General features: G+C 35.5%; 1 protein-coding gene across 2 annotated transcripts; it reads right to left on the reverse strand.

Moving 5' to 3' along the window:
• Positions 1-1,807: 1,807 nt before the first annotated feature.
• On the reverse strand, positions 1,808-15,229 carry RMI1 (RecQ mediated genome instability 1). 2 transcript variants are annotated; one of them, XM_032477500.1, is made up of 3 exons: positions 15,093-15,229; positions 4,684-4,780; positions 1,808-3,906 (listed from the first exon to the last, which is right to left on the reverse strand). In XM_032477500.1, the coding sequence occupies exon 3, from the start codon at positions 3,868-3,870 to the stop codon at positions 1,990-1,992; it is 1,881 nt and encodes a 626-aa protein (XP_032333391.1). In that variant the 5' UTR covers positions 3,871-3,906; positions 4,684-4,780; positions 15,093-15,229; the 3' UTR covers positions 1,808-1,989. The 2 variants fall into 2 exon arrangements, with proteins under 2 accessions (XP_032333391.1, XP_032333390.1); XM_032477499.1 differs by having other exon boundaries at positions 14,987-15,192.
• Between the last annotated feature and the right edge of the window lie 97 nt (positions 15,230-15,326).

Raw genomic sequence — 15,326 nt, forward strand, 5'->3', positions numbered from 1 at the left:
GACCAGAGCCAAAATCAAAGCACCGATATAGAAGGATGGATTGATAAGGTAAAGTACTATACCCAATCTTTAGTAACTGAATATGAAGAGGAAATAAGGTTTAATCCCAGCTTTCAAGCACTACTGACATAGAGCACAGGGGAACATTTAGAAGAAAGGTAACACTGTCCATATAGATTTCTTGTAGTTAAAGAGCTATGTATATAGAAGTGGTGATTATCAGAGGATATAGCGGCAAAATCTGGGTTGTGCCTTGAACTCTGATTATCATCCTTCAATCAACGACAAAGGATTTTCAGAATATTGTTCTACTACATCCAGAACATATTGTTATATGTGTATTTATCCTACTTCCAGATATTTTCCTATTACATTATTTTAACTAAAATAAAATGTCATTTTAAGTATTTGTTTAATGTTTGAAAATTCAAGATGCTTTAATTTCAATTTTTTAAAGACAAAAGATTAATAAAAGTAACTTTACCTCTCAACTGTGACTTTTTAACAGCAAAGTAGAAAGGTAGGAAACAGTCTCCCTTAAAAAAGAAATCAGGTGGAGAAAAGGGAATCCTCCTACACTGTTGGTGGGAATGTAGTTTGGTGTAGCCATTACGGAAAACAGTACGGACGTTCCTCAAAAGACTTAAAATAGACTTACCATATGACCCAGCAATCCCACTCCTGGGCATATATCCAGAGGGAACCCTAATTTAAAAAGATACCTGCACCCCAATGTTCATAGCAGCACTATATATAATAGCCAAGACATGGAAACAACCTAAATGTCCATCAACAGATGACTGGATAAAGAAGTTGTGGTATATTTATACAATGGAATAATACTCAGCCATTAAAAAGAATAAAATAATGCCATTTGCAGCAACATGGATGGACCTGGAGATTGTCATTCTAAGTGAAGTAAGCCAGAAAGAGAAAAAAAAATACCATATGATATCACTTTTATGTGGAATCTAAAAAAAAAAAAAAGGACAAACGAACTTGTTTACAAAACAGAAACAGACATAGAAAACAAACTTATGGTTACCAGGGGGGAAGGGGTGGGAAGGGATAAATTGGGAGTTCTAGATTTGCAGATACTAATATACATAAAACAGATAAACAAAAAGTTTATACTATATAGCACAGGGAACTATATTCAGTATCTTGTAGTGACCTATGATGAAAAAGAATATGAAAACAAATATATGTATGTTCCTATATGAATGAAGCATTGTGCTGTACACCAGAAATTGACACAACATTGTAAACTGACTATACTTCAATAAATACATATTTAAAAAAAGAAAGAAATCAGCATTTTCAATAAAACTAAAAGAAGGTTTACATGTAGAGCTAATTCAGAAAGGAGGATAACACCTAACGACATGGATAAATACCTTATTTTAATCCAAAAAAATGAAATATTTACTGGATTTTAGTAATAGGTTAGTCTTAAAAATAAGGTTTTTAACCATTCAATATAATCTTTGAAATGGTATCTAGTTAATATTTGCTTTAAATATACCAGACAAATATTTACAATCAGCAAAATAAAAACCAGCAAAACAATTTGCACTTGAAAGTCTGACATTCTAATCCACTGGATTTACATTTTTTCCTAAGAAAAATAATATAAACAAATCTTTTGGGGGTACTCAACATATTAGAAGTACTGAACTACCTATTTATTAACTGTCGACTTTCAACAGTATGACTCATCAGTAAACGCCAATACAGTACTTTCACCTTATGAGAAATAACAAGTGAAAACAAATTTCTGAATAACAGTGGGTCATCAAACAGTTAGTATAAAAAATTTTATTTAAAAAACTTAAACACACAAACATGATTAAACATTTTAAAATTAAACTGAAATCAGTAATAAAACTTCTTTTTCCCCTCTTACAGAGTTGAAAAGTAAAAGGACAAATTTAATTATAAACATTTCCTTGTTTTTTCTGAATTGCTTTCTAATACTATTTTAGTAAATTACTTCTTTAATCGCCTCTTTAGGCTCTCAAGGTGTTCCATATTAACATCTTGTAATGCCAGTACCATTGCCTTGGACAAGGAGGGATTGAATGAAATAGTCATTAGACAGCACAAATCTATCAGATCCCTCTGACATTTCTGCAAACCTTCCAAGAATTTTCGGTATTTACAAGGATCCTTCTTTAACTGTTTCATTTCTGGTACTGAAAACCCTATCAGACTAGTAAGTATTTCATCTACAAAGTCTACATCTAGATATGCAGTACCATCAGAAATTTTTGCTGTTATACTCCAGATGCCACCGGAACTTGAGAGATTTCCAGTTAAGGTTACAATAAATGCTTTGACTTTCACTGTTAGAACTTCCTTTGGTTTGCTGGCCATTAGAACAGACAAATAGATAAAGGGTGGCGAATACAAATCCATGGTGATAGAAAGATCAGTGCTATTCTCTGACGATCTTAAAGAACAAGTCTGTAAAAGGTGCTCATTATCTTTAGAAATTTGTGAACTCTTTTTCGGTACATAATTGACCAGCTCTCCATCTAATATTTTATTATTTAAGAAATGGCCATCTGAACTGCTGATGGCTTGGTTTTTTTTATAACATGTCTCTGAGTTCTTATCTTTATTTGTAAAATCATGGTGTAGGGATACATTATGATTAACTGAAAAAATACTACTGTTCTGGTCTCTATCAGATGGACAACTAAAAGATGGGTCTCCATCGGTCATTTGCTCAGATATATTTTTTTCATTCCAATTATTGTTTCTATTTTTGCAAGTCAAAGAAAAATTATTCGGTGTATTAGGTCCATGTGAAAATCTCTCTATACTTTTATCAGCAGTTTTGTTCAAAGTCAATGGCTGCAATTTGTTAGTCTCCATTTGTTCTTTCTGGACAGCTTCTTCTAAAAGCAAGGCTTCCTCCAGTGAAAAGTCATCTAATTCCCCATCAGTGAAAAGCGCAGATTGATTTTGTGGTTTCTCCTTCGATCTTGGAGAAATAAGTCCTGGTTCACAATCTGACCTTCTGGTGGGAATAGTATTTGAGGAACTACCTGTGATGAAACAACTTCTTTCCAAGGAGGTGTTATTATTTGCTGCAAGCTCATCATTTTCGTCAAGACTTGCCAAGAGTTCTTCATCAGAAGGTCCTAATGCAGGATCTAGAACATCTGTAACTCTGGGGATGCTTTGGTTAGAATTATTTGGTATGACTGAAACCATAGGATCAGTTTCCCCAATTAATCTTGCGAGTACTTTTTCTTGAGCATATTCCTCTAAAAGAGCATCTACTTCTCCTCCCAACAACTTCACATTTTCTGGTTTCAATAAGAGAACACCAAGACGAAAAGAAATATTTCCATAAATCAAAATTTTTGTACCTGGAGGAAGATCACTATGAAGAGTTGGAATAGACTGATACTCCATTCCCTGTATTTGTACAATGCCATCAGTTAGCTGTAGCATCAACATTCGTGAAGGCTTTGCTTCCCAAGGTTTTGGAGTTACTTGTGTTTCTGCTGTAATTAGGTCATTGGTTGTATTCTTTCCTCTCAACTTTTGTATCTGGGCATATGCAGGCTGACTTACATCAACCAATGAATTAATCTGCAGAGCGAAAAATCCATTCAGTTCTCCTTTTGGAACTTCTAAAATGCCATCAGGTAAAAGAGGATGCTCCAAATCTCTCAAATCAGTAAGGAGCCATTGCTCAAACACTTGTTTATTCACTTGTGCCTGACTCAAATTAATGTTATCATTTTCTTCTTGGATCCAGTTAATACAAGCTTTCAGCCACATTAAAGGTACTTTAACATGCCATGTAGCTAAAAGCCAGGTTTCAACTCTTAATGCAATACTATTAACACTCATGTCTTTAAAGTAAAAGAAACACTAGGCATCTATTACCTGAAAATAAACAAAAAAGAAATTATGATAATTCAGTACATCTAAACATAGTTTTCATAATTCTCTACAATGCACAAACAGGCATAACCACACCCTTTAGATATTTCTCTCTTCAGCATCTTTATAATTCTTTTGACTTTCTACATGGCCTAAATTCAAATACCACAAGTAATCAGATGGTATAATGAGAAAAAGCAAAAGGTTTCAGACAGATATACCTAGGTATGAAGGCTAGCTCTGTCAGATCACAAGCTTTGTGACCTAACATAAATTCTTTAACGTCTCTAACCTAGTTTTTTCATCTATAAAATGTCAGTACCACCACCCACCACCTACCTAACAGGGTTGTTGTGAGGATTATATGATTAATATTTGTAAAGCATAATGTCAGACATGAAATATAGGCAGAATTAGTAGTTATTATATTAATATAATAAACAGATTCTAATTATTTAAAACTTAGTTAAATAACAGTATCTACAAATGTTCTTTTCATATCTATAATTCATACTCTTATATTAAAACTTATACCATTGTGTTCCACAAAATTAAATAAGTAAGAATAGATTCTGAGCTGATATAAAGTATATTATTTGTTTGGCTAAGTAATTCTCAACAGTCCTGTCAGGTAAATACACTGATCCTCCTGATTTTCTTAGTATGATAAAACAGTAGCAAAACACTGAAGACTAACCCTGTGTTCACAAAAGTATATTTTTCCTTCTACATCTAAGTTTGAATTTATAAAAGTTTTAATATGTCCACAAGAAAACTTACCATTTGGAACAGGAGCATAGGATTTGATGACAGGATTTGGAACTGGTTGTTCAGTGGAGTACTTGTAACCTCTACGGCTCAGAAATGGCCCTGAGAGCTAAGACAAGAAGCAGTCAGGGTTATAAGAAAAAGCTGCAGAAAGAATCACGGACCTATTTTAAGTGCAAGAGTGTGATGGTATGGTTTTGAGGGTTCGCATTATCAATCAGGGTAGAGTAGAGGTAATACAGAATAAAAATGTGGTTTGGAATGAAATAAACAAAAACAAGTGACCATGAGAAACTTAGACACTCTATACTGAAACTTGTTTCCTTGTCTATATACCTACTTCTTAGGGCTACTGTGGAAATTAAAGGATAAGAGAGGATGGCAGGCAGAGCACCGGTGCAGGCACAGATCAGTTGACCTGAGGCAACAATCCAGCCATTTAGGCTGCTCGCCCAGGCCCCAGCAGCAGCTACAGACCAGAAGTGGGCTGCCCAAAAGGTGTCGAGGCCCACAAGCAATCCGAGGCTGAAGCAGGCCAAAGCAGCTGAAACTGAAACTGAACAGTACCAGTTGCAGAGGGAGAAAAGGTTCAAAGTCAAAGAAGCTAGGGCTCTGGGCCCCACGGCAATGGCAGCACTGAGGTGCAAAAGGGGACCCAGGAGATGACCATCCACCAGATCTACTTCCGGCAGAACAGGGACAAAGTCCCAGGTAAACTCTTGGCCTCTGTCTGCGACATCTGGCCAGAAATCCATGAAAACTATCGCGTAAGTGGGTAGGGGAAGAAGCCCTTTCCATAGACTGGCATTTTAGATGCCTTCATGGAAAATGAAATTTTAACAAAGTTCAAGTTATAGTCTTGTGAAAAGACATTAAATTATCTCTGTACATTACATAGTAGGTCCCCTCCCTTTTTGGAGAATACTAAATTTTTAAAGAAGAAAAATGGATTAATTTTTTTCCCTAAAGCTTTCTCAAGGTCAGGGTCTTAATCTATGAGAAAGTAGTAAATAGTTATTTGTAACCTGTATTAAGCAGCAGCCGGCCTTAAAATAGTCCTTTCCAGCTAAAAGTTAGAACGATGAATACTAGTATAGTTGCTTGGGCTGCTTTTAGTGTCTCCAACAAAATTACCAGACAGAATTCAAGAATTTGTTACATGTTATTATTTGGTGTACTGATAATCATTTAAAAGTAAAGCCCTTTAAAAAAAAAAAGTAAAGCCCCTTTATTGTATTAAAAAAAAAACATAAAATAAAGGAGAACCAGTATATAATCTAGTGGTTCAGAGTACAAGTCTGGTGCCAAATTATCTTTCACTTACAAACTCTGTGACCCTACACAGTGGTCACATTAATTTAACAAATAGTTAAAATTCAAAGGAAGAGTTACAGTTGTTGTGAGAAATACATGAATAACATTTTAAAGGAGGAATTAAGAAGGTCATAACTACAGAACTGATAAAACTTTACACTGACAAAAATCATTGAGTACAGATATATATATTTTAAATCACATCTGAAAAACAATGTAAAAATCCAAACGTAGGAGCAGTCCCTGTCCAATGTGATAAAAAATAAACCATGTAGAGTCAAATCAGAAAGTCCCTTTAACAAAGAAGCCAACAATATCTACACCACCCCTCTGATTTATCAAATGGAAGTATTTCCTAACTTGTTGCTAAGTAAGAAGAGCAAAATACAGTGTGATAACTTTTGAATACAAAAGAAAGGAAAATAAGCATCCTCTTATTTACTCATATATACATAAAGGACCTCTACAAGGATATACAATAGAACATTTAACACATAGCTATATACTCAATAACAAAGGGTAAAAATCATGTGGGCCAGGAACAGAGGAGAAACATAGAGTAGTAAGTGGGCACTAAAATCACCAGGAAAAGGGACTTGTAGGCTAAAGCTCCAAGGCTCTAAGAATCCAACATGCCAACTATAGGGCAGAAGACCAGAACAGACTCCTTGCTAGAACTGGGCCAAAACAGTGTTCCACTCAACACCTACCTATGGCCTGTGGAGGGAACAGAAATAACCTAAGAATGGAAAAGGGGCCTACATAACATGTATAGTACATATAGTATGGTCCAAAACTAGGCTATTCACATAAAGTAAAAACCCAAATCTCTAAAGATCTAGAGCTACAACAGCCAGAAGGTCAAGCTGAAGAAACTCCAGAAACACATACAAGCGGAAAACACACACAGGGAAAACTCTTATTCAACATGAACTTTCCAACCATAACTGTAACACACTTGAGGAAAATTACCACCATGAGCCACATCAGCCTACAAAACAAACAGAATTTATTCCTGGTCATAAATTCAGTTAATGAATCAACAACATATATTGAATAAACTGTCTTTAAACAGAAACACACATAAAACAAGATCATGTATTGATTGGTTGATGAAAATTTCATGACCAAAGGCTCACAGGAACCTAACCCTGCCTATCCTTTAGAAACAATGGTTCAGTGTTCCCTAACTCAGTGTTCACAGCGACTTTATATAGAACATAACTACCATGAAAAAATGAGACTTGATTGTACTAGTAGTGAACAAAACATTACAATTTACAATCGCTCCAAAAACTTAAATCTAACAAAATATGTGCAGGATGCATATACTGAAAACTACAAACCACTGATGAAAAAAATCAAAGACAACTTAAACAAATGAAGAGAGATATTGTGTTGAAGACTCTATGATCAAGGTTCAATTCTCCCCAAACTAATACATAGCTTTAATGCAATTCCACTCAAAATCCCAACAATCTTTTTTTAAAATAAAGAATGGCAAGTTAATTCCAAAATTTATATGGAAAGGTAAAGGAAATAGAATAGCCAAGGTAATTTTGAAAAAGAAAAAGTTGGAGGGAGGCTCATGTTGAGTTCATGACTTAGTATAAAATCACAGTAATCAAGACAGTGAGGTATTGGCAAAAGGAGTAACATATAGGTCAATAGGAAGAGAAGACAGTCTAGAAATAGACTCATTCATATATGGTCAATTGATGTCCCATAAAGTTGCAAAGGCAATTCAATGGAAATAGGATAGTCTTTTGAACAAATCGTGCTAAAACAACTGGACATACATATGCAAAAATATGAATCTCAACCAATACCTTATAACATATATAAAAATTAACTCTAAATGGATCATAGACCTAAATGTGAAAACTAAAACTGTAAAACATCTGTAAGAAAAGTTAGGAGGGAAAAAAAATCAAGCTCATAGATAACAGAGAACAGATTGGTAGTTGCCAGAGGATAGGCACAAAGGGTGAAGGGAGTCAAAAGGTACAAACTTCCAGGAATAAAATAAATCATGGGAATGTAATGTACAGAATGGTCACTATAATTAATATACTGTACTGAATATACAAAAATTGCTAAGAGATCTTAGATCTTAAAGTTCTCATCACAAGAAAAAATTTTTTGTAACTAATTGTGGTGATGGATGTTAACTAGACTTATCATGGTGATCACATGATAATGTATATAAATAACAAATTATTATGTTGTACATCTGAAACTAAAATGTTGTATGTCAATTATACCTCAATTTTTTTAAAAAATGAAATAAAAGTTAGGAGAAAAACCTTTGTCATCTTAGTTTCTTAAAAATTTTCTGAGACACAACACCAAAAGCATAATCTGTAAAAGAAAGAAATCAATAAATTGGGCTTCACCAAATTTTAAAATTCTGCTCTGTAAAAGACACTGTTAAGAGTATAAAGACAAGCCATAGTCTGGAAGAAACATGTAACTAACAAAATACTTACATCCAGACTACATAAAGAATTCTAAAATTCAATAAAACAAACTAATTCAAAAATAAGCAAAAGATATGAATAGACATTTCCCCAAAAGATGAGCAGATGAAAAATAAGACATTAGGGAAATGAAAACTAAAATCACAATGTGATACTACACATCTATTAGCACAGCTAAAATAAAAAATAACTGACATTACCAAGTAATGAAATTCTCATACATCATCGGTGGGACTGCAAAATGGTACAGCCACTTTAAAATAGAGTTTAGCATTTTCTTAGAAAATTAAGCAAACACTCACCATACAACCCAGCATCACAATACTAGGTATTCACTCAGGAGAAATGAAAACTTCACTTATTAAAAATCTGTATGTGGAGGGGAAGGGTATAGTTCAGTGGTTAGAGTACATGTTTAGCATGCACGAGGTCCTGGGTTCAATCCCTAGTATCTCCATTAAAAAATAAATAAATAAACCTAATTACTCCCCGCCAAAATACCCCACAAAAATCTGTATGTGGACACTTATAGCAGCTTCATTCATAATCACCAAAAACTGGAAACAACCCATATGTCCTTCACCCTGTGAATGGATAAACAAATTGTAGTACATCTTACAATGGAATACTATTCAGCAATAAAAAGGAATAAATTACTAATAGATGCAATAACATGGGTGAATGCTGCTACAGACTGTGTCCCTTAAAATTCATATACTGAAATCCCAATGCCCAATTTAATGGTATTGGGGGTGTGGCCTTTGGAAAGTGCTTAGATTATGAGAGTGGAGCCCTCATAACAGTGATTAGGGTTCTTATAAAGGAGACCCCTCCACACAGCTACTTACCTCTCTACCATGGTGAGTCACAGTAAAAAGACTGTCCAGGAACTGGGAAGCATGTCCTCACAGACACCTACTAAGTCTACCATCACCTTGACCTTGGACTTCCCAGCACAGGGAAATAAATGTCTATTGTTTATGAGCCATACTATTTTGTTAAGGTAGCCTGAACAGACTAAGACATGTCAAATGTGGCATGCTAAGTAACGAAGTCAAAGACTATATAATTCTATTTACATGATACTGTGGAAAAGACAACACTATAGAAACAAAAAACAGTTCAGTGGTCGCCAAAGGCTGGGGGTGTGAAGAGGGGCTGACAAAGGGCACAAGGAAATTTTGAGGGTGATGAAACCATTCTATGTCACAACTGTGGTGGTGGTGGTGGCGGTGGCAGTGATGGTTATATGACTAATGTTTGTCAAAACTCATAGAACTACGCACCAAAAAAAACATGAATTTTACTGAATGTAAATTATATCCTCAATAAAAAAATTGAAAACACAAGTAAATATATATAGATAATTTTCAGATTTGCTGAGGAAAACATAGAATAAAGAAAATGATCCAAAAGAAGGCACAAAAGGAAGTAGCATGCACTACAAATAGAAACAATAAATAAGATGGTAGAAATAAGTCTAAATATATCAGCAATCCTAATAATGAATAGATTAATTCACTTGTTAAAACATTTTCAAAGTGAAGAAACCAAATTCTGCTGTACTCTTAAAAGATACACCTAAAACAAAATAACATCAAAATACGAAATTAATCAACATAAGGCATGTTAAAATCTCCAGCATGATATGAGGCCAAAGCTTTGTGACATCTTATTCTCAAGACTGAGAGATCTGTACTTGTATAACCTAAGACTCCAAAGTGCTATTTTATCTCATCTGTTGTTCTTTTAACCTTAAAAATTAAGCGAGATCTAAGGCTCTTAGGTGTGCTCATTCAATAATAAGTTACCTTACTCGCTCCACTAAAATTTAAACACCACAGGGCTGACAAATGGACCTAGTAATAACTGGCAGAGGTGTTGTAGTAACGGGATGACAGTCATTAAGTAAACTGAAAAGTGTACTTTCAGTAGAGTTATAATTACCTAAATGAATTATCAAGTATAAACGCCAAAATCACAATTAAGTTGTTTGCAGAATGTTTTGTACTATAAATTACTCAGGGTACAGTATACACCCCTAAGTTATTATATGCAGCCATTTAACACAAATGCTATTTTCTACCCAAAACTGTTAAACAGTCGGAGCTAATACTGTTAATATATCTAGGAGGAAGAACGAACCAAAAAAAAAAGAGAAGACTGACTGATTCGGAACTGAAAAGGTCAAGGCTGTATAGAAAATGAAATGGAAAAAAAGATGAATTTCAGTGGTGTTAATCCTACATCCCAGCAAGTACATCTGTATAAACAGAGAATTGAAGTTTTGCTGAAAATGAAAACCTCATATTTGAAGGATTTTAAACTTCTCAAAATACATACTTGTACATCTGCAATATTATCTAAACCTCAAACCAGCAATTTATGATAGAAAAGTCAGGTATTGTTACCTACTTGAGAGAGAATGAAAAAGGCACCAAGATTAAGACCAAAACATCATACCCAGCAGCTGACCCAGAACTAGAACATAAATTCTACTAATCTCTATTCCCATACCTTTTTCTAGATCCTGTTGACTTAAGTGAAAAGAGAAAGTAAAGTCAGTCCCTTATTTACATACAAAACCCACTTACATATAAAACCCATGCATAAATGGTCATTCTATAAGAGCACTACATGGCTATTATAATGAACAGACATTTCTCAGCTCTCATTTAAATAACAAGCTCACCTAGTGCATTCCAAATTATTTTATTTAGTCACCTATGCATCTACCTTTGTAACAACTTCAAAACAAGTGTTAAGTACAACTTTTCCTTTCACTGTAACTCCATTAAAATAACGTCACAAAATAATTTTTACATTTTTTAAATATTACAAACTGATATTTTAAGGCTTATGTGTTTATTTTATTAATTAAAATGTACTTATTTAACACCTACTTCCTTGTTTGTGTTGTTGAACAAAGAAAGAAACAAAACTCATTGCAGATGATAGTTGGGACAAATTCTGAGAAACAGTGCTCAATAAACTACAGTGAAATTGTTCCATTAATATGTGTCAGTGTTAATAATTCTCTCCAAATACTACCCTCTAGGATTGGAATCTCCACTTTTGGAGAAACCTGATGTACTATGATTTTATAATAATGTTATCATGACTAAATGCACATTTGCTACACAGAATTCTTCATTTAACAGCAAAGTAAAATGGAGGGCAAACTGATCTGAAACATGGTTTAGTCCCCATAACTGGATGTTATAACAATTTTAATAAAAAAATGATTCTATGTATAATAGGATTTTTTTCTACAGATTAAAAAGAAAAGCTTACTAAATTTTTTAATTAAATGGAAAAAGTATTATTATGTGGGGTTATAAAGTTTAGACTGGGTTTCAATAACTGAACCCCTTAAAAATTTAGTAATTTTTTCCTTTAATTTAGTAATTCTTTCTTGAGAGATTGAGTAACCAGTCACTCACTGCAGGTAGAAGCAACTCAGAAGGGAAGTGTTAGCTACAGCAGTACAACGTCCCATCTGCTCATACACAAAGAAGCCCCTGATCCTCAAGTACATCACTGAACAAGACAAAAAAAATACGTTGTTTAAATTGTACATTAAAAATGTTTACAATATAATCCATTCTTTTATTTTTAAATTTTAATCTTAATAAAATAATCAGAAATGAGGACAGATTTATGTGCCAGAGTGTTCATCACTGTGTTTTTACAGTATGGAAGAAACAGAAACAATCTAAATGTTCAACAACAGAGAAAAAAATTAAGTACATTACATTGGATCCATGAAATAGTAGTTAGAGCTTTTTATAAAAACATTTTTAAGGATTATAACATGAAAATATGTTCGCATTTTATTTTGTTAAGAAAAAAAGCCAGGTATAAAACAACATACATCTTAATCTCCATTAATTTTATAATCATGAAAAAATGTTTTTTAAAAAATTGATTGACATTTTGTGCAGGTTAAACTTGGCTGACCACAATAATCTACATTCTAGATCTCGACTGCAGGAACAGAGTGGAAGAAAATAGAGTAGGAAAATTCTATCACCACAAAGACAGGCAAATTTGCTTTACAGGTTAATTTTCAGTCAGCCTCACATACTCTAATTTTTTAATAGATAGAAAAAGAGGCAAAAGTACCATCCATTTGGACATCATATGTGGCATTCAATGAACAGCTAAGACTTAAAAGCACTAACAAATATTTAAATTATAACCACAACATGTTTCCACTGTCTCCATCTTAAAAACACAGGTAAGCCTGTGTTGCAACTTCTTGGGGACGACTTCAAGGTAACCCCAGAATTTTGAGAAGGCACTGTCTGAAAATTAGGGAGAAAAATTTATATTTAATGACTGAAATCAGAAAGAAGTAATGAGTGGAGCTGTTTGTGGATCCTCCATAACCTAATGTAAGGAAAAGAGAGAATAGGTTTACGAGTCTGAATCCCATCTCTGCTATGTGACCTTAGACATGTTCCTTAACTTCTCTTAGTCTTAATTTTCTAATCTGTAAAACAAAGATAACCACAATTTACTCACAGGACTGTAATTAGCATTAAACTGCCAGCATAAGTGGGGAACATAATGGGGAACCCAGAAAATGGCAGTTATAAAATTTTAAATAATCATCCACCTGGCGAGTGTACAATCTCAATTATATTAGTTTAGCTAAAGTAAATCCTATATCTAACTAATACTAACTCTAAATTCACTGAAAGTCCAAATAATAATAAAATTAATTACAGAAGACAGCAGCCACTGAATCTATTAATCAAACTGGCAAGTCCTTGAATGAGCACAGATATAACAGTTTGGCTGAAAACAACAGATGAAAGGATGGTGAAAAGACGGACTTTCCTCAAGTCGGCAAGTCCTTAAATGAGTGCAGGTGTGATACAGTTTGGTTGAAAATAGAGGAGGAAAAGATGGTGAAAAGACAGACTTTCCTGTTATTTAAAGAGAAACCTAAAAAGCAGACTGAAAGAGGTAAAGAAAGAAGCAAGTAGGAAAAGGCAAAAAAAAAAAAAAAAAAAAAAAAGAGAGAGAGAGAGAGAGAAAAAACATCTGACAACGGCATCCAGAAAAGGAGAATTACCACTTTTACCAGTTAGGGTCCAGTCAGATGACAGTGAAATTGGGAAGTTCTTAGAGCTGCTAATTGCATTCCTGCTCGTCACTCATCACTGTTTATCAAGGCAGAAAATGATGACTGCAACAGAAATACTAGCTCGAAAGAAAGCATCATTAGTACAGTACCCCTACATGTGCCTATTTGTGTTAGTGAAATGACAGGTTTTAAATGACATGTTCAATTAAATGTTGCAAATCCTGACTGGCAGGTTAAATCTCTATAATACCATAAATGATTAAGTATCCCCAGCCTCTTCGTACACTAAATCAATTCTTTGTTGAACATGAAATAAAAATCTGAACTATGTATCAAAAACCAAAAGCAAGTTTTACCTCCCAACAAGACTATGGTATTCTTCATGGTGGGGGCCATTTAAAAAATTGGACTTCCACTCAAAGAGCCTTTTTATAAACTCCACAATCACAGACACTATGCTCTTACAGTATATATTAACTTTCTTCCCAGCCAGTAAATAAATGTTGGTACTGCATGAGGTCCTCAGTTACCCCTAAAAAAGTCTTCCTAATTCAGCGAGTAAATGATAACGGACAGCCACAATCATAGCCATTTTTAAAAGACGCTAGTTATATCTAATTTGCAAACTATTCAAGAGGGAAATCAAGTTACTATGGAATGAATCAGCAGAAATTCCTCCTTACAAAAAAAAAAAAAGTATTCTAACGGTGGATTTAGCTTCATGTGTAAATTATAACATTTTTTTGCTTCAACACAAGTTTGGGGTTGTGAGAGAAGGGTAGAGGGTTAAGAGTGACGATGTGGATACTGGGCACTACCAGGCCGGGCAATTACCCCAGGGATTCAGTGACCTTAAGTGCCTTAACAAAAGGGGCCTTAGAAATAACCGAACACAATACACTAGAACGGTAGCGTATCTGAGGGCGAGAGTTTTGGTCTGTTTTAATCACTGACAGAAACCCTATCACACGGTGGGTGCTTTATAGAGCTGAATGAACCGAAAGCGGATGTCTACAAGACATTTTGCGATTTGCATTCACTGCAGGATATGAACGCAATACTTTCCAGAAATTTTTCACACACAACTGCAGCGAAGGTACCACAAAATACTTGTATCACAGACCCCATTAACCAAAAAAAGAAGAAAAAGAAAGAAAAAAAAGGATAAAAGACGTTAGAACCGAGTGCCCTGTAAAGACCCCAGGCTCTCCCCTGGCGTGCAGGCCCAGGGTCGGAAGCAAAGGGGACAAGTTCTCCAGGACTCCAAGGCTTGCCCGCCACAACCCGGCTGGCGGGCCCGCATTCCCCGTAATCCCGCCCGCGCCGCCAGCGCGACAGGCCCCGCCACACCTGACGGGCGCTGCGGCTAGTTACAGACAGCGGGTTACCTCGGCGTGGGCTGGGCCGGCGGGCGGGCCGCACTTACCGGCGCGCAGCTCGCCCCGCAGCCCGAGCGGGAGATGGGCACCGGGGAGGGAGAGAAGCGAATGTGGACTGTGGAAACGGGGCATTCGTCTGGGCCTAGCACCGACCTGGGCGTCCCGCCTTCCCCTCGCGCAACAGCGGTTCCCTGGCGGCGCGACTGTGAGACCAGGAACCGCCACGGCGGGCGCCCTAACTCGTTTCGCTCCTTCCCGCCCGATTTGCCGCGCGCTCACGCCCCTCCTCCCAATCCAGAAAACTCCTCCGGGCCCTGAGGACGCCCCTTCCCCGCCCCCTCCTTGTGCGCGTGAACGAGACAACTTTCAGTTCTCGCGAGAGGTTTC

This window comes from Camelus ferus, chromosome 4 (assembly GCF_009834535.1).
Source record: "Camelus ferus isolate YT-003-E chromosome 4, BCGSAC_Cfer_1.0, whole genome shotgun sequence".
In the NCBI taxonomy this organism is placed as follows: domain Eukaryota; kingdom Metazoa; phylum Chordata; class Mammalia; order Artiodactyla; family Camelidae; genus Camelus; species Camelus ferus.

Coding starts and splice junctions, on each gene's coding strand:
- RMI1 (XM_032477500.1), bottom strand. CDS start 3,870: ATGAGTGTTAATAGTATTGCATTAAGAGTTGAAACCTGGCTTTTAGCT.